General features: G+C 44.2%; 2 protein-coding genes across 4 annotated transcripts; one reads left to right on the top strand and one right to left on the bottom strand.

The window, feature by feature from the left end:
* Positions 1–2,523: 2,523 nt before the first annotated feature.
* LOC115188403 (ras-interacting protein 1) lies at positions 2,524–14,871 on the bottom strand. 3 transcript variants are annotated; one of them, XM_029747240.1, is made up of 20 exons: positions 14,797–14,871; positions 14,450–14,514; positions 13,865–14,079; positions 13,330–13,552; positions 12,498–12,875; positions 11,391–11,521; positions 10,412–10,857; positions 9,748–10,008; positions 9,383–9,627; positions 9,094–9,267; positions 8,490–8,694; positions 7,860–8,158; positions 7,473–7,634; positions 7,001–7,041; positions 5,919–6,073; positions 5,481–5,593; positions 5,074–5,368; positions 4,590–4,753; positions 3,990–4,131; positions 2,524–3,316 (listed from the first exon to the last, which is right to left on the bottom strand). In XM_029747240.1, the coding sequence occupies exons 6-20, from the start codon at positions 11,519–11,521 to the stop codon at positions 3,138–3,140; spliced, it is 3,012 nt and encodes a 1,003-aa protein (XP_029603100.1). In that variant the 5' UTR covers positions 12,498–12,875; positions 13,330–13,552; positions 13,865–14,079; positions 14,450–14,514; positions 14,797–14,871; the 3' UTR covers positions 2,524–3,137. The 3 variants fall into 3 exon arrangements, with proteins under 3 accessions (XP_029603100.1, XP_029603089.1, XP_029603108.1); XM_029747229.1 differs by having other exon boundaries at positions 14,450–14,579; positions 14,797–14,855; XM_029747248.1 differs by lacking the exon at positions 14,797–14,871 and having other exon boundaries at positions 14,450–14,616.
* An 11-nt stretch (positions 14,872–14,882) lies between these two features.
* LOC115188428 (cytochrome c oxidase subunit 6B1) lies at positions 14,883–17,839 on the top strand. The gene is made up of 4 exons (XM_029747279.1): positions 14,883–14,971; positions 15,676–15,813; positions 16,828–16,928; positions 17,627–17,839. The coding sequence occupies exons 2-4, from the start codon at positions 15,708–15,710 to the stop codon at positions 17,678–17,680; spliced, it is 261 nt and encodes an 86-aa protein (XP_029603139.1). The 5' UTR covers positions 14,883–14,971; positions 15,676–15,707; the 3' UTR covers positions 17,681–17,839.
* The last annotated feature ends 3,809 nt before the right edge of the window (positions 17,840–21,648 follow it).

Genomic DNA, 21,648 nt, shown 5'->3' with positions numbered 1-21,648 from the left:
CTCCCCATGTGCCCCCCAAATTTATTTGGGGGGGATGCCTCTCGGCCTCATGTAGCTCCCTTAATTTCCTCTCCCAGAAACGTCGTTCTGCCTCCCATGTCCATCCTTCTCCTCGGTACTCCAATCCCCGCTGCTTGGTCTTTGTTTGGTGGGTGGTTCTGTCACGGGCATCGTAAGGATTGGACCAAGGCGCAGCGGGTAAAGTGCTCATCTTCTTAATTTATTAAAAGAAAACACTTAAACAAAATCAACAAACGACGAAAAACAGTTCCATAAGGCTCCCAGGCTATACAGAAAATAACCACCCACAAAACACAAGTGAAACAAACACAACTAAATATGGCCTCCAATTAGAGACAACGACAACCTCTAATTGGAGGTCATTGCCCAAAAAAAACATAGAAATAGAAAACTAGATATAAACATAGAAATAGATAACATAGAACCTAAACCCAAAAACACTGAAACACACAAAACAAACACCCCCTGCAACACCCTGACCAAACTACAATGACAAATAACCCCTTTTACTGGTCAGGACGTGACACCTGCAGCAAAGCACCCCCACAACATGATGCTGCCACCCCCGTGCTTCACGGTTGGGATGGTGTTCTACGGCTTGCAATCCTCCCCCTTTTTCCTCCAAACATAATGATGGTCATTATGGCCAAACAGTTCTATTTTTGTTTCATCAGACCAGAGGACATTTCTCCAAAAAGTATGATCTTTGTCCCCATGTGCAGTTGCAAACCGTAGTCTGGCTTTTTTATGGCGGTTTTGGAGCAGTGGCTTCTTCCTTGCTGAGCGGCCTTTCAGGTTATGTCGATATTGGACTTGTTTTACTGTGGATATAGATACTTTTGTACCTGTTTCCTCCAGCATCTTCACAAGGTCCTTTGCTGTTGTTCTGGGATTGATTTGCACTTTTCGCACCAAAGTACGTTCATCTCTAGGAGACAGAACGCGTCTCCTTACTGAGCGGTATGATGGCTGCGTGGTCCCATGGTGTTTATTCTTGCGTACTATTGTTTGTACAGAGGAACGTGGTACCTTCAGGCGTTTGGAAATTGCTCCCAAGGATGAATCAGACTTGTGGAGGTCTGCAATTTTTTTTCTGAGGTCTTGACTGATTTCTTTTCATTTTCCCATGATGTCAAGCAAAGAGGCACTGAGTTTGAAGGTAGGCCTTGAAATACATCCACAGGTACACCTCCAATTGACTCAAATAATGTCAATTAGCCTATCAGAAGCTTCTAAAGCCATGACATCATTTTCTGGAATTTTCCAAGCTGTTTAAAGTCACAGTCAACTTGGTGTATGTAAACTTTTGAACCACTGGAATTGTGATACAGTTAATTATAAGTGAAATAATCTGTCTGTAAACAATTGTTGGAAAGATGACTTGTGTCATGCACAAAGTAGATGTCTTAACCGACTTGCCAAAACTACAGTTTGTTAACAAGAATTTTGTGGAGTGGTTGAAAAACGAGTTTTAATGACTCCAACCTATGTGTATGTAAACTTCCGACTTCAACTGTAAGTCCTTTCTCTTTCGGGACTGTTTTCGGGCTTTTTACCATAAAAGCGTTGAGCCAAAGTTGTTGACCGGATGAAAGGAAGAAGTTTGGCTACCAGCCAAAGCATTAGAGGAAAAAACACGCACAACTTCTTGAGATTTTAGATAAATACCACTTCATGAAGTCGTGGGAATTTGAGGATGCTCCAAAACTGAAGAACAAAGATAAATTGACAGACTACTTTTTCCACTCTCACTAGGCTATTATGGGGAAGTAGGCTACTTTGTTTATTTAGAAATGCGGCATGAGTCTACTGAGTGACAACAAATAGTTAGGTTACTTACAGTAACATGGTTTATGAGACGCTCGCAGGCCGTCACACAAACAGATGTTACTCACACCACACGGTCTGACATCACCCGTCTGCTGCCCGTCAAACCGCGCACTAATTTCACTTAAACGAGCAACTGGCCATTTTATGAGACCAACTATCGGATATGGCGCATTAATGAAATAAAGGAACAAACTGATTAGACTGTTTAGCGTGTGTCATCACCGCACAGAAAGGAAATTAAAAATCTTACCCACTGCATTGGAGTCATTCTCTCTGACCCCTCAGACAGTTCACCTTGGCACAGCCAGGCATCATCGAGTGTGGTCGTCATCTGCTTCCTAAGCCATGGAAGCACCATCGTGCGTATGTTATGTCTATGTTGGAATAACCTATTAATTACACAGGAAATATGATATTTCGGAAATCGGGTTGATTGACAGGGACCCCCGCTAATTCCCTAGTCTAGTAACTGTTGAGTCATCATTCCAGGGGTTGGCTGAGTGCTGCGTCGCCACCTTGTGGTCCTTTCATTCTGGCACCCCGGGTACAAAATGAGTCGGGACATTCACCTTTCCAGACCCTGTCTAGCTGTTGAGTAGTGTGGTACAATCAAAGTAAAAAAACAAACAAAGACAAAACAGCCATAACAAAGGAAACACTATGGACAGATCATAGGGTACCAACATTTTATTTATAATATGAGGACAGACGGTTAGAAATAAAATACACATGGTAAAACAGTTTCCTTCATAGTGTTAGTGTTTACTTTGGTATACAATCTAATGTTCTGTGACAACACATTTACTATATTCTTTATATGAGAATATATGTGAGTATCCATCCATCCAGTATAAAGCTGACCTCCAGGGATCTTTTACATAATAACATAGTCATACCATAATTTATGCTTCACTTTGCAGGACTTTTCTTTTTCAGGCAACCACTGCATTCAGGCAATGAGTTACAAAATAAAGAGTGTTTAGAGAACAGTAAAAGAACAGTTGTATTGTCTTACAGTTAGATAGCTATTACATTGTGTTATGACTTTCTTTTGACAGTTGCCATTCCTCACACCAGTTGCCATTCCTATCCATTGCATCTGTCTTACGACAGAGGGTTCAATATAGGGTTAATTTCAAAGTTGCCCGAGATGGATGAGGTTGCCCCTAGATGCTGATCATGGATCAGTTTTGTGTCTTTCTCCCTTCATGGTTCAGGCGGATGGTGAACTGATCCTAGAACTGTGCCTAAGTGTAGCTTCTACCCGGAGGCTAACTGTCCAGCGCTCACAGCCTGGTCCTTTGATTGGCTGGCAGCTCATCCTGGTCGAGTCCCCACAGGAAGTTGCGCAAGCGTGTCACTTCCTTTTGTAGCTCGGGGCTGGGGATTGGCTGGGAGAGGTCCAGCTGAGGCGTCTCATTTGGCAGGATGAGAGGGGGGTGGTCCAGGAAACTTTCGAAGATGTCTTGGACAGAAAAGCATGAAAAGATATTTAGTGGTCTGAGATTCTTAGGAAGAAATCATACCCCTTCTATACATGTGTACTTACAATGTTCAGAATGTCTAAGGGCTGAATCCTGACTTGAGATCACAAATATTTTCTAATTGACATAAATGCATAATTTACGGGAATAGTCTACTTATCTCAAGTTTGCAGTTGTATCTAATGTTCTGTTCATAACCAAGTTGGAAGTTGTGAAGTCGTAAATACCAGTTAGATGCATTCACATGCTTTAAACTCATTGAGAAACGCCGATTGGCTAATGTCCAAAAAGCTTCATCAACCATAATCTAAAAGTAGAGCTATCATGCTTGTAAAGAAATTATAGTATTCAAAAACCATATTAATAGATTGCTATTTATAATTTATGTTTTGTTGTTACATTTATCTGCTGAAAATGCTGTTATCGAAGTCTATCCCTTAGTAGGTGATGTCAGAGGTCCGCATGTAGGAGAAGTCAGAGCTTAGGGATGATAGACGAGTTTCCCCCTAGTAATTACTAGTTGGAGGACAGTTCACACGGATATTTTCCCTGTCGTATATGGTAAATACTACCTTCCCACTTGGCTATGAATGCAGCATTGCTCCTACATAATGACCCTCCAGGACTCCCAACCCCTCCCCTCTCGTGTCTCACCTCCACTGAGCTCCGTCCCAGGGGGAGGGGCCCAGGAGGCCGGTGGGGCTCTGGCCGGTCCCAGCTTATAATGGGTCAGCAGATGGTGCAGCTGGGTGGGGCTTAGCAAGGCGTGGTCCTCCTGTAGGCTGGCCCAGGATGACTGGCGGGGGAGAGATAAGAGAACAACCAATGAGCAACAAAACTAAGAAGGAGGAAAAGTGGACGATATCAGCAATGTCTACAACTGAGATGGGATGCCAAATCTAAAATCTACCCCTAGCCCCTTGTCACCGCTAGATTACCCCTTATATCTGAAAATAACTAAATGGGTGTGAACAAATTAATGGAAAAGCTTGTTTTTCTAGCTTCCTAGAGCAGTTATCATACAGTTTATACCTATCTGATCCAATCAGCTTTTGGAGAAGGCATCAGGAAGTGTCTAGAGGTAGGGGCTAGGGGTGGATGTGTGATAAGTCAAATGGGTTTAGAGGAAGAACAACACAACAACACAACAACAACGAGACCATAACATGATTCTTTATCCAGAATGTTTTGTTTTGGGTCATTATCTTGCTAAATCGACTGATTGTTAACTGGCTAAACCAGCATTATTTTTACCTGGATGAGGCGGGTCTTAGGGACGCACAGGAAATTGACTGTGACGGACAGCTTCTTCAGGAACTCGGAGGCGATATCTCCAAGTCCTGCGCCCTGCAGCCAGTCCAGAACCAGGTCCAGGTTTGTACGGATCTGGACCGCTCTAGACCAGGAGAACAGACCATCTGAGTGAGGGACAGAGCGAGAGAAGAGGAAGAAGAGACAGAAAGAGAGGGAGTGTGTGTGTGTGTGTGTTAGTGCACATCTGAACCGGGGTTGGAAAGTACAAGTTATTTCAGAGCCGCACCCAGATTCTCTGTCTCGCTGTGCTTGGTAGCGCGCATCCCCTTATGACCTCTACACTAAATGGTTCGTGCACAAACAATGGCTTGTGTAGCGGAAAGCAATTTCTGCATGTGTAATGTGGAACCCACTTAGCTCATGACTGCAGCTTCCTCAGACCAACCCCTGACCTTGGACCCCAGTATGACCCCTGCCCTCTCACCTCTCTCCAGCAGTGTGTTGAGCAGGGAGGTGTTGGTGAAGAAGAAGAGGTAGCCGAAGGTTTGGGAGGTGAGTGGGGGGGAGAGGCAGGCCTCCCGGGACAGCATCAGGGAGCAGCGGTACACCTCCACCAGCCCAGCCACCGTAGGGGGGAGGGAGGACACGTCATCCCCCTCTCCCCCCCCTCCACCACCCTCACCCCCCTCCATCTCCCTCGCCTCATCTCTCTCCTTCTCTTTCTCCAGGCTGGAGAAAGGGTTGTTGTCCAGGAGAGCTGGGAGGAGGGAGTACAGCGTCTGACAGAGACAGAGCGACAGAGAGAGAGATTAATTCATGTATAGATCAGGATATAATTATGTACGGTAACTTGATTGTGTCTTGAGTGTGAGGTAACTCAACCTCCCTCACCTTTGTGAGGTGGTACACGCACTGCTGGAAGGTGTGCATTATCACGTCATCAAGCTGCGCCAGGGCCTCGGAGCAGGTGTCCAGGTCAGCTGACAACACCGGGTCACCAGGAGCTGAGGGTAAATATATATGCATTAACTTCTAACTACTGTCATATAACTACTGTTATTGCAGAACAATCGAAAATATATTTCACTTTCTCAATGACGAAACTAACTTGTTTTGACTACTGTGGGGCAAAATGATGATAGCATGAATGTCACACAGGAAGAGGAAGACAGGGAGACACAAAGACACAACGGCCATGTGACGTCAAAACGAGAGACAAGGTTAATATGACAAAATGCTTTTATTGGAGAAAGAAGCTTTTTGGCAGATGATCGATGGTGATCTGCATTGATCAAGAGGAAACGGACTCTTATGACACGGGTGTCTCACCCTCAAACTCCCAGTCTCTCTCCATGGCCTCAACTTTGACCTGGAAGAAGTTGAGGAGCTCTGTGGCATTGGACATCCAGAACATCAGAGGTCGAAGGTCAGAGGACAGCTTCTGAGCACTGGGCGCACTCAGTTCAACCTCCTGCTCTGTGGAACTGAACAGACCAGAACAGAACAGAACACACACAGTGTTATAGAAGTTGTTGTCACTATCTGTTCATCTATCTCAAGGAGTTACAGCAAGTCCTTTATCTATTTTAGCATGCAGTGACGGGGTTCAGTAACACTTTATTTGGGGTGGCAGTTAGCCTAGCAGTTAGAGCATTGGACTAGTAACCACAAGGTTGCAAGATCGAATCCCCAAGCTGACAAGGTAAAAATCTGTTGTTCTGCCCCTGAACAAGGCAGTTAACCCACTGTTCCTAGGCTGTCATTGTAAATAAGAATGTGTTCTTAACTGGCTTGCCTTGTTAAATGAAGGTAAAATAAAAATAAATTAAAAAAAATACAATTACATTTGGATAGTCCATCTGCAGATGCTCTACAGACTATCAGTAACATTTCAACTAACTTCCTACTAACCCTAACCCTTAACCCAGATCCTAACCCTCAACTTAACCCTTATCCTAGCCCTTATTCTAAACTTAACCCTAACCATAACCTTAGCATGCAGTTACTTATCAACAGATAGTTTGTTGATAATATGACCATATGTAGAGCATTTACAGATGGACAATCCAGACTATCCAAATAAAGTGTGACCCAGGGTCCCACTACATCTGATTACATCTGTTAACTACCATTTGCTTGGGATAACATCTGCTAAATGAACATTAATATTAATAGATATTTGTGTACAGTATTAGTTTATCAGTATCATATACAGTTTATACTTTGTGTAAACGTCACATATTTTAATCATGAATCCTTGCATAATGCTAAATAGTATCTGCATGTTCATCACATTATTTAGACACACAAGTTAGACAATCAGTGCTCTTGATTCCCCCTAATAAAGCCCTAAGGGAAGTTCCAAACACAGGAAACAGCTGAAATATGACGTTGAGCAGAAATGATCTTACTTTTGCGTGGGATGCTTATCCCCGAATTCCTTAATGTTATCCTGTAAAAAGAGTTGGAGAGGGAAGAGAGGACATGAGAGGAGAGACACATCTCGGCTTAGTGGGGGGGGGGGGGGGGGGGGGGGGGGGGGGGTTGGGTTACAAAGTCTGGACAGGCCACCAGGACAATTACAACACAGTTTCCAGAAGGAAGTGACATCAGCTCATCCCCTGTTCTGTTCATCTACAGTGACAGGCATCTGTCTGTCTGTCTGTCTGTCTGTCTGTCTGTCTGTCTGTCTGTCTAAATGAATCCCTGTTCACAGCCTACAGGGTTTCAGAGAAAGACGTGTCAGTCTGGGGCTGGCTTTATAACCTTTTACAATCCTATTTTATCTGGTGTGTATCTTTCTCTGTCAGTCTTGACTGAGCTACGGCTAGTTAGCGTTATTACAACTGAGATGATCCTAGACAGTCTTTCAAATGAACTCACCCAAACAATCCCTTTGATCTGATTGGCTGCTTTCAGCAGCAACTGAGGCGTGAGGGCGGGATCCAGGTGTTTGGAGGCGTGGTCAATCATGATTGACAGGAGGAAGGCTGGGGCTAAAGGCCCGCCCTCTGAGTCTGGAGAGGAGTTCTTAGAGATTATCTCCTGATGGAGAAAGAGTCAGAAACAGTGGCTTTCATTTATAGTCCTGTTTCAGCTCATATGTACCTGTTATCAACCAAGAAAGTAATATATGTGGTAACAATAGATACTTTAAGTTTCAGGTACCTCCCCCCACTTATATAACACAGTTCTCTACTCTAATCTGTAGCAGACAGGTAGCAGACACAGTGGTGTAACTAACAGACACAGGGGTCTTTCTTCTGTCACCTGTAGCAGAGCGTCAGCGTGGCGAGGCTGGAACCGCAGCAGAGCCTCAGTGGACCCCAGGTACTGCCTCAACGCTTCCTGTCTGTCCACCAATCCCGAGAGGCAGCAGGTGGAGGGAACGTCAGCTTGCCAGGGCAGCGCCAATGCCAGCGGAGGGGCCGGGGTCACACGGGGGTCACGATACAGGAAGAGGAAGTGACTTCCTATACCAATCACGTCCCCAGGTTTAAGCACCGCCTCCCGGTAGAGAGCTTCTCCGTTGTGTGTGACAGCTCCTCCTCTGAAGGGACGCATCAGAGCTGGGGGGAGAGAGAAAATAGGTTGATGAACTAGTAACACTATAATTGAAGTTCTGCTTATAAAAAGGTATGACATAGTTTTCTAACCATATATAAGGGGGTATCAAGAAGTGTCTAGTGGTAGGATCCCTAGAGGTTGATTGTGGACAGGGAAATACTGTAAAATCAGGTGTCAATGTGTAGTTAGGAATTGTTACTTCTTTGGATAGATGTAAGCATATATGGAAAAGACTCCCTATTTTGCAGGCACTTTTCTGTTTGTTCAGGTCTGCAAACATCACAGGAGTAGGGCGAGGATTTAGGACTAGGTTTGTTTGTGGACCAGACCTACCTTGCCCAGAGGGAGCGTCGGTTACGGCTGAATCTCTCCTGACCAACAGGTGCCTGGCCAGCATGTCTGGAGCAGAGAGGAACGTTTCCACCTTCAGAGGCCTCTTCCCCTTCCTCTCCCTTTCTCTGTCCTTCTCTCTCTCCCTCATCGTTGGCTTCCGCCCAAACACGTGTGTGTGCCCTGCCATGATGTACAAAACAAAGTCCTGTAGAAAACACACACAGAGGAGAACAGAAGAAGGAAATAAGAAAGAAAGAGAGAAGGGAGTCTGTTATCATCCGAAGGCCATGGTTATGATAAGGGGACATCTTGGAGATCTTAAGTTGTGCGGAGGTCAGGAGATAAGGTATGAAGTGTGTCACAGTTTGCTACAATGAAGATTTGTGTGAGGTCAGTGTGAGAGATGGAGTGATGTACACAGTGGGGTTTTGTGTGTCTCCAAAGGTATTGTGTTGCTGTGAGTCTGTTTTGTGCTCAGGGTTGAATGGGAGAGGCTGGGGAAGGGTTGGAAACAGTGATGGTATGTGGCGATTAGGGGAATGCAGGTATGATGTCATGTTCAGGGTGTGTGTGTGTGTGATCATCTGGGAGGCGCAGGTCTAACCTTGCTCTGGTCGTAGCCCTGCAGCAACAGGAAGTAGGGTCGGTCCGTGGGCGGAAGGATCAGGCTCTGTGACATCACTTCCAGGTCGCAGGCTGAGTAGTCTTTCTCCTCCTCTACTGCCTTGTCTGCTTTGTTCCTCCGCTCCACCTCGTCTCTGACCTTTGACCTCATCATCTAAGACAGAGGGAGGAGTCTTTATGGTCAGACTGCTGCACTGCTGAGATTAGGTGGGGTTGCCCTGTTGCTATAATGTTGTAATATGTGTTGAAACACATCCTCTCATCCTCACCTCTCCGTGCTCCAATGGAGCTATCATGCTCACAATGTTCTTCCTGTCCTGGAGTCCTGCACTGTTGTTAGGGTGGTTTCCGGAGCGACTAGGGTCATTGCCGACGTGGTTTCCTTGGCGACGCCTCAGGCTGAGGTTCATGTCGCTGATGCTCCTCCTGAGTTCCGAGTTCCGTCCTCGATGACCTCGCTCACCCTCCTCAGCCCCGCCCCCCGACTGTACGCGACTTCGCCTCCAACGTACACCTGTTACCACGACAACCAGACATATCATTAAAAACAAAGAAACGACACTTTCACTGGATGACTGTAGGAAACCCCAGATGTAAGAGCTGGTCATCTAGAGACACTATATTGTCCTTTTACCTGTGTGGTTCTCTCCTTCCCTCTCTCGCTCCTTCTCTTTCTCCCTCTCCTCTCTTTCGTAGTCGTCCCGTCTCTGGATCTCGAAGCGGCGTTCAAACCCATCCTTGGGCCGCCACATGTCCACCAATAGCAGCGGGCATTCCCATTCGGCCACACCCCTACGACACTCTGTCTCCCATTGGACGGCTCCATCTGGTTGCTGGATGGGCTTTCCAATGACATCACACAACAGGAAGTCTTCCGGGCTGTGTTTCTGCAGGGCTAGGAGAGGGAGGCAGGGCGACCAGGCTAATAATTTTTCCTATGAATATGACTTGCATAAAGTGGACATTATTGCTCAGTTGAAGTGTTCACAGCTGTGGTTTATTTACTGGAACAATTCTGGCTATGTGCCTGACTTCATGGTGCAATGATATGTGTCAATAAGGAATATGAAAACCAGTAAGCCACTGTCCCGTTCTCTACAGTTACTGTCATTTCCCGTCCTTCTGCTATGGCAGGAATAGTCTACATACTGAAAGTCCCAAAGCTTTTGGCTATAATAGTTATTGTGTGGTAATCATACAATAATCTAATCCCATGTTTATCTGTACTTTCACCCCTCTCTTACATGAATCCCTGTACTGTACTCGGTCTGTACTCTCTCTCTCTTTCTGCCTCTTACCTGCATCGTCCGTCTCCTCCCTCTCCCTCTCCGTATAGCGGGTGATGACCTGGGCGATGAGCTGTTTGGCTGTAGAGTGGGCGGTGGCCAGCAAGGAGCGGTAGTTAGCCCCACTAGACAGAGCATCCCCATAGATCTTGATGAGGCCTGGGGCTGTGGAGGAGGCAGGGGGCAGGTAGTGGTGGGAGGAAGGGGCAGCAGAGTGGGCCCACACCTCCCTCTCCTTCTCCCCTATGGCCTTGTCTCGGTCACTGTTGGAGCGCCCCCTCAGGAAGAGGTGGGAAAGACGCTTGGTGCGGGACTGGGGCCCGGCGGGACGGGGCCGGAGGAAGGCCGGAGAGGGAGAGGGGGATGGGGGAGCGAGGGAGGGGGTGGAGATGGAGAGGGAAGAGGAAGGGGCAGAGGGGGCCTCATGGAGGGACGCTGCGTCAGAGCTGGTGGTGGACCTAGTGAGAGAGAAGGAGAGGAGGGGGAAGGAAAGAGAGAGAGGAGTAAGGGATGTCAGCTGGGAGTTATGGCTGATAGAGCTGAACATAGACAATATTAACTGCTAGAAAACGGTCACGGGATTCAAGGAACACTCCATGACATGTGACACATGACCATACAATCAAATCAGTCAATAACGAGCTGTTGTCTTGGTTCATTTATTGTATGCAAAAACATGTCAGACACTTAACTTGACTGTGGCTGGAGATATAGTGAGGAGGACTGAAGGATAAACAAACTGAATACAGAACAAACTGAAAAAACAGCGAGTCGGCAGACAGACAGACAGACAGACAGACAGACAGACAGACAGACAGACAGACAGACAGACAGACAGAAAGACCAACCGAGTTAAGAGACCTGGGTTGATGTGTGATAAGTTGATTAGTTGAGTCAGATGTGTTACTGCTGGACTAGAACAAAATTGTTGAGAATCAACATTGGACTAAGTGACATTGAGGTACTGTACATAGGTAGCAGAGAGACTGACTTGACAGAGACGGCGCTGGGCCAGCGGCCCCCCAGCTTGGCAAAGTGTTTCCTGGGAGAGTTGATCCACAGACCCACAGGGAAATGGAGCTTCCTGAAGCGAGGACTGTCAGTCCCCTCCATCTGATCCATCTGAGAACCAAAGAGAGAGAAAGGTATTGTGTAATGTGAGAACTCAAAGAACACAGATCAAATGTTCATAATCTTTGAGTTAATTAATTAATATGTGTGTGGACTATACTGTTTAACATTCTATTCATGTGGGCCTGAAACAGGGAAATCATCAGGGGGAGGAAGACTGACCTTTTCCTCCAAACAACCCAACTGGGGGTATGTAATCCTAAACTTATCAAATAATGACATCATCATCATGAATAGTTTAAGGTCATCATCATGAATAGTTTGAGATCCTCCGGATCCTTGTGGAATTGTTCATTGTTACACACCAAAGGAATTTGGCTGTGGAAGTGATTGTTGCCCCCCATTGGTAAAAAAATTATATATTTATTTTGAAAATGGTAGATAGGTTACACTTGGCTCAAATCATCTCAAATTCTTACGTTACAGCACTGTAAATTACATCTTTGTCACAAAGGTACTCTAAACTGAATGTGTGTCATTCCTCCTTATCCAAACAGGAAGTGTGTTGTACAGGCCTCAGATCCAGCTGTCGTGTTGAAAGGGAAATCCCCACTCTTAAGGTCACTACATGTCTGTCGCCTCAGTCTACAACTAGGAGTTGAATGAAATTACTCGTAATGGTGGAATGTAGAGTTTGGGGAGGGAAAACTGTGCTTAGGGACAGCTTCTATTCTTCAAAAAAATAGATGTGTCAATATAAAAAATGAATGCAGAACGGTTCAAATTTGAACCCAAATAATCTATTTTCATTGTTATTTTTTTAATTCAATTTTCTATAATGCAATGTTGCAAAAGAAACAGCAAAAACTTATCAGCAACATTTTACTGTGGAAAATGATCAATATTGTGACCTCTAACAGCTTATCATGGATGACAGCTCAAATGTAAAAACAATAGAGTGGAAAAGTAACGAACCAATGCAACACAATATGCCCTCTACAATAAAAGCGTACTTGAAAGTACTTACCGAGAATGACTGCAGTTCCCTCTTTGTATAAGTGTTTTATTAGTCCTTCTCAACAGAAAAAAAAGAAAATGGTTAAAAACAACTACGTATTTTCCTTTTTCCCCAAGACAAAAACTCCATTTTCAAAACGTCTATCTGCGCCACAGGTATCTCTCTCTCGAACACGTTCTCTTCATCAATATATTCTCTTTTTAAATCAGAACAAATTTTTCTCCACTTTCTCTCGTTTTCTTTGTGTTTTCTGTCTGTCTTCTAAGTAATGGTGGTACGGGCTCCTTCTCTCTCTTTCTCTGCCTCTGTGGGTCTATAGATAGAGAAACAGGCCCATTGTTCTAAGTGACAGAATTTCCTTCCTTCGCGCTGGACAACACCTATATCCTGAGAGAGAGAGAGAGAGAGAGAGAGAGAGAGAGAGAGAGAGAGGAAATGGGGAGATTATTTTGTGATGCACACACTTGCTGGCCCCTTGTACCCTCCCTGTACATACTGTATATACTGTACATACACACTATAAAGAGATAAGACTAGAAATAGAGATTGGGGGGAGGGGTTAATCCAGCATTCCCCTGTCTCCCCCAAGCACACATGCACACTCGTGGACACTGGTCGGATTCCGTTAGACCATTGCCTTTGGCATTAGGGTGCTTTGGAGCGCTGGGGTTGGGTACGGAGAAGATTGGGTGAGGGTGGGGGTGTAGGAGGGGGCGTGGGCTGGGGGGGCAGTGAGAATCTGTGATTAATTTGAACAACTAATTACTTTAACAAAGTCACTCAGAGAAAATAGGTTTATGCTCCCAGCTTAAAAATGATAGCAGTCAGTCAGAACGTATACCCTTTGTCTAGTTGTCCACAGGAATGTTGCTTTTGAAGTGTAGTCCAGAGTTCAGCTCTTTGATAGTCCAAGAAATTGCATTGTAGTACATCAAGAAACAGGCCTATAATGTTTTCTAGAAAAGGACATAATTTGAGCAGCAGGTTTTTGCTGAAAAGAGGAAGAAGGAAACAGCGAGACAGGAAGTCAGAGAAAGAGGGACACCTGTGACCTCTGAACTTGTCTACAACAGGAAGATGGTGACAGGAAAAGAGAGGACAGGCAGGGAGAGAGGGGGAGCAAGAAAGGGAGAAAGAGAGAAAGTTACATTGGATTCATCATAATATCTGAACCAATAGGCTAAGGCTACATACATCCCTTCCACTATAATAACAGATATAGTACACACTATCCATTCTTACAATGTGTTAATAAATGTACAATAAAGCTTGAAACTATGCAACTGAAATTATAGGCTATTACAGGTACTACCAAAACACACAAAAACTAGACGTTTCCTTCGAAATGAGACAGTGTGCCAAACCACACAGCGTACTTCCACTGAGAGGTAGTGAACCCGTCCAGACACTCTTGAGGTCCTTGGTTTGGAGAGGTGCTCACAGACAGGGATGGCTGGGTGACAGCAGCCTGTGAACACTCCTTTGCGTCATGGAGTTTCTTTGTTTTGTTTGCTTTTGGCGTGCGGTTGACAACTCATCCCCTTTTCCAGGTAGGTAACCCTCTGTGGGTTTTCATTGGAATAACTGTCAACTAAAAGAATGACACTTTAAACTTGGCACAGTTCAGGTGTGGGCCTGCATAGTATTCTCTTCCTTGTTCTCTATCTCTTTTCTTTGGGAACAGAGAAGAGTTAGAAGCCATTTATCTTTACTATTGTTAGACATACTGACACAGTTGCGGGGGATCTTTTTTAGCCTGGGCAAAGCTTTATCACAATGTCCATTTTGGCCTGCTACTGTGGGCCCTGTATTTTCGAAACAAAACAAACAAGTTCTTCTCACAGCCTACATTGTTTACAGACGTGTGAGCAACTTTTATGAGCAAGACGACACTGCTGGAGGACAGAGATGTGCAGAGGTTTCTAGATGTTGAGAGGCAGAGGTAAAAATAGATGACTCACAGCATTTTTCCATCCTGTTGATTTGGGACAGGCGTAAGGCTGTTGATTTGGGACGGAATATCATCCTGTTGATTTGAGGCAGGAGATCAGGCTTTTGATTTGGGACTGGATCAGGTGTTTTTGTCTGGGGCTACAACAGAAAATGTGCTGTTGGGGGTAATGGGAGACTGGCGTTGGGAAACACTGTACTAGGCTATCACTGACATGATCTTCTTTGTGTAAATAAATGATGCTAAATTCAGTGATTACACTACATATGGCTTAAAAATCCCAAAGTGATTCCCATAATTTATTTGTGTTTCTAATCATTGTTTATAGGCAATAGAGAAGGAATTATGCATAAAAACCTGGGAAACTGACTCATTCCTTTTCTCATTCCCATGCCAACTTTTCTCATTCGCATGCCATGGTGATTACGTTTGCTAGTCCACTCACAACCTCCAACATCCCAGCATACACTGCGTTACGGTCTTCCGGTGAGAGAGGACATCATACCAGAGAGGACACAAGAAACAGTCCAAGGTAGGTCGTGGAAAACTGCTGAAAAATCATAATAATTTGTCTCTTTCAATTAATATACTGAGGGTCGTATTTTTTTGTTTGTGGAAAAGTATGTTAATGAATTGGAAATAACGTGTGCCGTGCCACTGTTTTGATACAGCCGGCTAGCTAGCTGGGTTCAAGCTAATGTAGCTAGCCAGCAAGCAAGCCAACAAATACATTTGAAGCTGTGCCAACTATATGCTACATTAGTTCATTCGATGTGGTTAGCGAGCTTTAATTTCAAACTTTCTAGCTAGTCTGAAATCTCTATTCAAGTCTTTTACTTACTTGTTAACTAACTAACGTTAGTTACCTGGAAATAAGGATTGATAAGTCACCTTACATGACTGAATTCTAGCTAGCTAAGGTTACAAGCTTTCTATCGGTCTGTCTGTCCTAGTTGTGAGTTGTCATTGCGGTAGTTATCACCTAGTCAAATAGACACCTGTACAGGCTCTCATGGATAAGTATTTTGCAAGCTAATAGGCCTATCTGAACTAGTCCATTCCATATTATATTATCATGACAACAAGATAATTTCCTAATGTATGTGCAAGTGTACAGTTAGCTTCGGAAGCCCAGGCGCGTCAACGAGAGCAGATTTGGAAGGATGGCCTCGTGAGACTACTCTACAGCTCATGTTTCGTGACATTATATGACATCTCCCTATCGATGTGTTTCAGTGTTGACATAGTGAGACCGCCAGCTAACCAGCATGTCTGACGTTATTGAGGAGAAGATAAAGAACTACAGGACTGCTCCCTTTGACGCCCGCTTCCCCAACACCAACCAGACCCGCAACTGCTTTCAGAACTATCTGGGTAAGTTAGCTAGCTGATCAACTACTTCTCCTTTCTCTCCCTCTCCCCCTTTTTCTCCAGCGCCTGCCAGCAGTCTACTACTCATTTCTACCTCCCAACTGACACGCGTGCACACACACACACACACACACACACACACACACACAATGGTGCAAGGACAGGATACTTCTAGCCATCAGGCTCTTCTGCCACCCTGAACACTCTTGGTTCCCTTCCCAGCAATTTTGTTCACAAAGATAAAGATCTGGGTTGGTTAACAAAACAAGGATTGTTACCTGAAGCCCAATTTTAACCTTATTTGCCTGGACTAAGAATCATGCGGTTGATGATTTGCAATTGATGTGCATTGTAAACGGTGGTATTTGCTCTCGAAGCATTGATGAATGTCCAACTTCTTTGGTTGATAAGAGCCCCATGAGAAGCACCTCCTCAGACAGTGTGGTCTAAATCACTATCGGTTCACATTAGACCAGATAGAATGTTGGCTGTCCCTCAGCTATTCACCAAGGTACGCCATCATAAGCCAACTGTCTACTGACTGACATGTCTGTTAGGAAAGGGTACTACTTGGGTATGCCAGATCTTTTCGGTCTTCAACACTCGTTTAGTATGGATAGCCTAATGTATCTGTCATTGTACTTTTTTTTTACGTTGACATTTTAGTCATTTAGCAGACTAACAGTAGTGATTGCATACATGTATTTTTTTTGCTTCATACTGGTCTCCCGTGGGATTCAAACCCACAACCTTGGCGTTGCACGTGCCCATGCTCAACCGATTGAGCCACACGGGGGACCCCACAGGTTTTCTCTCTGCTCTGTTAGTTTTAATTAGTGTCAGATTAATGTTGACATCATTTAGCACATCAGATAAGGGTCCATTTGTGGTGGCTGTTTGCTATTAGAGTTTTAGGTTCAGAAACGTAACTCCAGTGTCAGTAAAAGTTGTAATAACTGTCTTAATGCTTACCACTTCATTCTGTCAATATTAACTCTCTCCTCCCTCTCTTTCTAGACTTCCACAGGTGCAACAAAGCTTTGTCAGACAAGGGCCAGGATGTGGCTCCCTGTGACTGGTACCAGAGGGTCTACAAGAGTATCTGTCCCATGAGCTGGGTACGTATGCTGCCACTGTGGCTCATAGTATGGGGCGGGCACTCCTTTATAAGGTTAAGCAGAGCCATAGAGTGGCAAACTATTCAAACAGAGCCTAAAGGAGTGGGCATACACACAATGCCCCCTAACTGCCTTCCCATGGTTGTGTAGTATTGTCAGCAATGATTGGACCTCCCCTAGAGATGGATGATTAATCACTTTAATCAGCTCACGTTAGAACCTACTTTCACTCACATTAGCAGTGCCTCAACTATTCACAATGTGCCAACAGTCTGATGAGCACCACATTCCATAGAAGCCTTTAGTAGTTCCGGCATGTCTAAACTCTGCCAACAGTCTGTTCTGACATGTCCACTGAGTGGTACAGTTATGAATGTACCTGTTCTGCTGTGTCTCAAATGTCCTTACCTGAAGTGGTAGTTGGTATACAGTGTGGACCTCTGTTATGTTGCAAGTGTTTATACCCTCTGTTATGTTGCAAGTGTTTATACACTCTGTTATGTTGTGAGTCCAATAACTGACCATGGTCCCAGTCTGAAGTCGATTCCTACCCCCTACCCTTAGACACTTTTCATAGATCTGAAAGCATGGGATGGGTGTAAAGTGAAGGCAGAATGAAGGCTACAGTAGCTACTGTGTTATAACTGTATGTTACACTGATAGGCAGTTTAACCTCATGAGTGCATTTCGTCCTGCAGGTCGCCAAGTGGGACGACCAGATAGAAGCTGGAAGCTTTCCCGGCAAGATCTAAAATGGCTGACCTCAGGACATTCTGTTAGCCACACCTTCAACTTTGACCCCTATAGCGTGCCTAAGGACATGTGTTGACCACGTACCAGACCATTCTTAATGTTATTAACAGTGTTACTTATGTTACAAGCACTTAATAAAAATGCGCACCCGTTTTGAACTTGTCTGGTGGTGGATCATTGGGTATTTTATTAGGATCCCCATTAGCTGCTGCAGCAGCTACTCTTCCTGGGTCCACACAAAACCTAAAACGTGACAAAATACATAACACTGATAGACAGGAACAGAAACACATTTTAGATAAGAACAATACAACTAAAAAAGGTCCTGTTGTACTGCATATATGTACACAGCATATACAGTTGGAAGTCGGAAGATTACATACACCTTACCAAAATACATTTAAACTCAGTTTTTCCCAATTCCTGAGATTTAATCCTTGTAGAAATTCCCTGTCTTAGGTCAGTTAGGATCACAACTTTATTTTAAGAATGTGAAATGTCAGAATAATAGTAGAGAGAATTATTTATTTCAGATTTTATTTCTTTCATCACATTCCCAGTGGGTCAGAAGTTTACATACTCAATTAGTAGTTGGTAGCATTGCCTTTAAATTGTTTAACTTGGGTCAAACGTTTTGGGTAGCCTTCCACAAGCTTCCCACAATAAGTTTGGTGAATCTTGGCCCATTCCTCCTGACAGATCTGATGTAACTGAGTCAGGTTTGTAGGCCTCCTTGCTCGCACACGCCTTTTCAGTATTGCCCACAAATGTTCTATAGGATTGAGGTCAGGGCTTTGTGATGGCCACTCCAATACCTTGACTTTGTTGTCCTTAAGCCATTTTGCACAACTTTGGAAGTATGCTTGGGGTCATTGTCCATTTGGGAGACCCATTTGCGACCAAGCTTTAACTTCCTGACTGATGTCTTAAGATGTTGCTTAAATATATCAACATAATTTTCCTTCCTCATGATGCCAACTATTTTGTGAAGTGCACCAGTCCCTCCTGCAGCAAAGCACCCCCACAACATAATGCTGCCACCCCCGTGCTTCACGGTTGGGAAGGTGTTCTTCGGCTTGCAATCATCCCCCTTTTTCCTCCAAACATAACGATGGTCATTATGGCCAAACAGTTCTATTTTTGTTTCATCAGACCAGAGGACATTTCTCCAAAAAGTACGATCTTTGTCCCCATGTGCAGTTGCAAACCGTAGTCTGGCTTTTTTATGGTGGTTTTGGAGCAGTGGCTTCTTCCTTGCTGAGCGGCCTTTCAGGTTATGTTGATATAGGACTTGTTCTACTGTGGATATAGATACTTTTGTACCTGTTTCCTCCAGCATATTCACAAGGTCCTTTGCTGTTGTTCTGGGATTGATTTGCACTTTTCGCAACCAAAGTACGTTCATCTCTAGGAGACACAACGCGTCTCCTTCCTGAGCGATATGACAGCTGCGTGGTCCCATGGTGTTTATACTTGTGTACTATTGTTTGTACAGATGAACATGGTACCTGCAGGTGTTTGAAAATTGCTCCCAAGGATGAACCAGACTTGTGGAGGTCTACAATATTTTTTCTGAGGTCTTGGCTGATTTCTTTTGATTTTCCCATGATGTCAAGCAAAGAGGCACTGAGTTTGAATGTAGGCCTTGAAATACATCCACAGGTGCACCTCCAATTGACTCAAATAATGTCAATTAGCCTATCCGAAGCTTCTAAAGCCATGACATAATTTTTTGGGAATTTTCCAAGCTGTTTAAAGGCACAGTCAACTCAGTGCATGTAAACGTCTGACCCACTGGAGTTGTGATACAGTGAATTATAAGTGAAATAATCTGTCTGTAAATAATTGTTGGAAAAATGACTTGTGTCATGCACAAAGTAGATGTCCTAACTGACTTGCCAAAACTATAGTTTTTTAACAAGAAATTTGCGGAGTGGTTGAAAAACCCAACCTAAGTGTACTGTATGTAATCTTCCAACTTCAACTGTACATACAAGATTTTAGGTCATACAGCAGGGTTCCCCAACTGGTGGGCCGATTCAGGCCCGCGGGTGATTTTATTTGGACCCCCAAGTCATTTTTTATTGTTGGACATAAAAGACTAAAAAAACACTAGCAAATCAGCTCAAAGTGATTTTAATGTTGGTAATCCAAAGTATTCCCACACATAATAGAGATATATATTTTATCATATAGCAATGTAAGCAAGGTTTGCCATTTTTATGTTTTAGTCCAGTGTTATGTCTGTTTGGGCTTCTTGTGGTCAATTTGCAGTCTACAAATTATTTGTAATTTGGCCCGTGGCTGAATCTAGTTGATGATCTCTGTCAGACAGGGTCAGAGGTCATGAGGTGTTGCCTCACTTTGTTCTTTTAAAACTATTTTTGCCGCTTGCCTGAGTGACCCGAGTTGGAAGTGAGTTCCATGCAACCATCGCTCGATACGATACTGTGCAATACCTTGAGGGCATTCTGGATTTGGGGACCGTGAAGTGACCCCTAGTGTTATGTCTGTTCGGGTAAGTACTGTGTCAACTGTATGTAAGTGAATTATACAAACAGTTTGGCATTTTCAACAGTATGTTTCTTACAAGAGTGATGTGGTCAATCTCATCTACTTTGTGCCATGAGAGACATTGGGTTGTATTTTCAACATTCATTCTCGCTATTTTGACAGGGTACTTTTTACTTTGATATACCACTTAGTTCAGCTGGACATGTTTGAGTTACAATGATGTTTCTGTGATAGTCGGTCTATTGAATAGTTGTTGGTCATTAGGAATGCACATTTTTTGGACTGAGAAATTCCATTCAATCTAATACATTTTATGATTGGGCTCAGTGCACAGCATAGACTGACATTGATTCTGCAGCTTCTAAGTGTTCCATAGAAGGTAATCTCCATATGATGGCAGTTGTCATTACTAGAAATCAGTTCAATGCAATGCCCACTTTGTAACACAGGGTGGCAGTGTTGGATCAATTCAATGCATTTCTGCTAATGTAACCCGTTTCTGCATACTGGTAGTCTTGAAGAGCTTTCTGATCAGTGAGAATGTCTATTGATTTAAAAATAATAATAATAATTTGTGCCTTATATCATGACCACATCAGTAGGGTGGAGATGGAGTGTGTCTGAGTGCACGTAACACACCCCACACACCCCTCTCTCCCCCTCCTGTTGACTACAGCAGGCTTTCACAGCTCCCTGGCAACATGACCAGTAGAGATGTTGGCTGATTGGTTTCACTGGAAACAGCTCTGAGACCACAGACAGGATGTGAGAGAGGGGAGGGAGAGAGTGATAGACTAAGAAAAAGTCATGTCTGTCAATCCCACGTAATCAAACTTGTGGGTCCCTGTCAAATGATCAAATTCCTTTTGTATTTGTCAGCATTTACTTGTTTTTGGACTGAAAGCAAACACATTCCAAACTAGACTTAAGCAATGCATGTCATTCAGATTTTTTGTGGATAGTTGAAAGTGTTTTTTCTGCAGGATTTCATAGGGTTTCATAGACATGATGTCTAGGAGAATGGGCAGGGTTTTATAGGCATGATGTCTATGAGAATGGGCCGGGTTTAATAGGCATGACATCTTGGAGAACGGGCAGGGTTTAATAGGCATGACATCTTGGAGAACGGGCAGGGTTTAATAGGCATGACATCTTGGAGAACGGGCAGGGTTTAATAGGCATGACGTCTAGGAGAACGGGCAGGGTTTCATAGGCATGACATCTTGGAGAACGGGCAGGGTTTCATAGGCATGAGTTTTGGAGAACAGGCAGGATTTCATAGGCATGACGTCTAGGGTTTCGTGCAGGATGGAGCATGCAAATGGAAGTCACAGTGGTCGGCTCTCACTGTATGATCACACTTCTGAGAATCTGTCTGCTGCACTTGGTGACTGGTTCCTGTTCTCATTTCACAGTTTCCTGTTTCAGAAAAGGAAGTTGGCTCAAGACTCAC

Source organism: Salmo trutta, chromosome 3 (genome assembly GCF_901001165.1).
Source record: "Salmo trutta chromosome 3, fSalTru1.1, whole genome shotgun sequence".
Lineage (NCBI taxonomy): Eukaryota > Metazoa > Chordata > Actinopteri > Salmoniformes > Salmonidae > Salmo > Salmo trutta.
Note: the sequence above shows the minus strand (reverse complement) of the source record. Positions and strands in the feature narration are given on the sequence as shown.

What these genes read in the sequence shown, in the direction of transcription:
- LOC115188403 (XM_029747240.1), bottom strand. Translation starts at nt 11,521, where the DNA reads ATGGATCAGATGGAGGGGACTGACAGTCCTCGCTTCAGGAAGCTCCAT. An exon ending in AGATCAAAGGGATTGTTTGG is followed by an intron (nt 7,042 to 7,472) that starts GTGAGTTCATTT and finishes CTCTTTTTACAG; the next exon opens with GATAACATTAAGGAATTCGG. An exon ending in GCGTGTACCACCTCACAAAG is followed by an intron (nt 5,369 to 5,480) that starts GTGAGGGAGGTT and finishes TGTCTCTGTCAG; the next exon opens with ACGCTGTACTCCCTCCTCCC.
- LOC115188428 (XM_029747279.1), top strand. Translation starts at nt 15,708, where the DNA reads ATGTCTGACGTTATTGAGGAGAAGATAAAGAACTACAGGACTGCTCCC. An exon ending in CTGCTTTCAGAACTATCTGG is followed by an intron (nt 15,814 to 16,827) that starts GTAAGTTAGCTA and finishes CTCTCTTTCTAG; the next exon opens with ACTTCCACAGGTGCAACAAA. An exon ending in GTATCTGTCCCATGAGCTGG is followed by an intron (nt 16,929 to 17,626) that starts GTACGTATGCTG and finishes TTCGTCCTGCAG; the next exon opens with GTCGCCAAGTGGGACGACCA.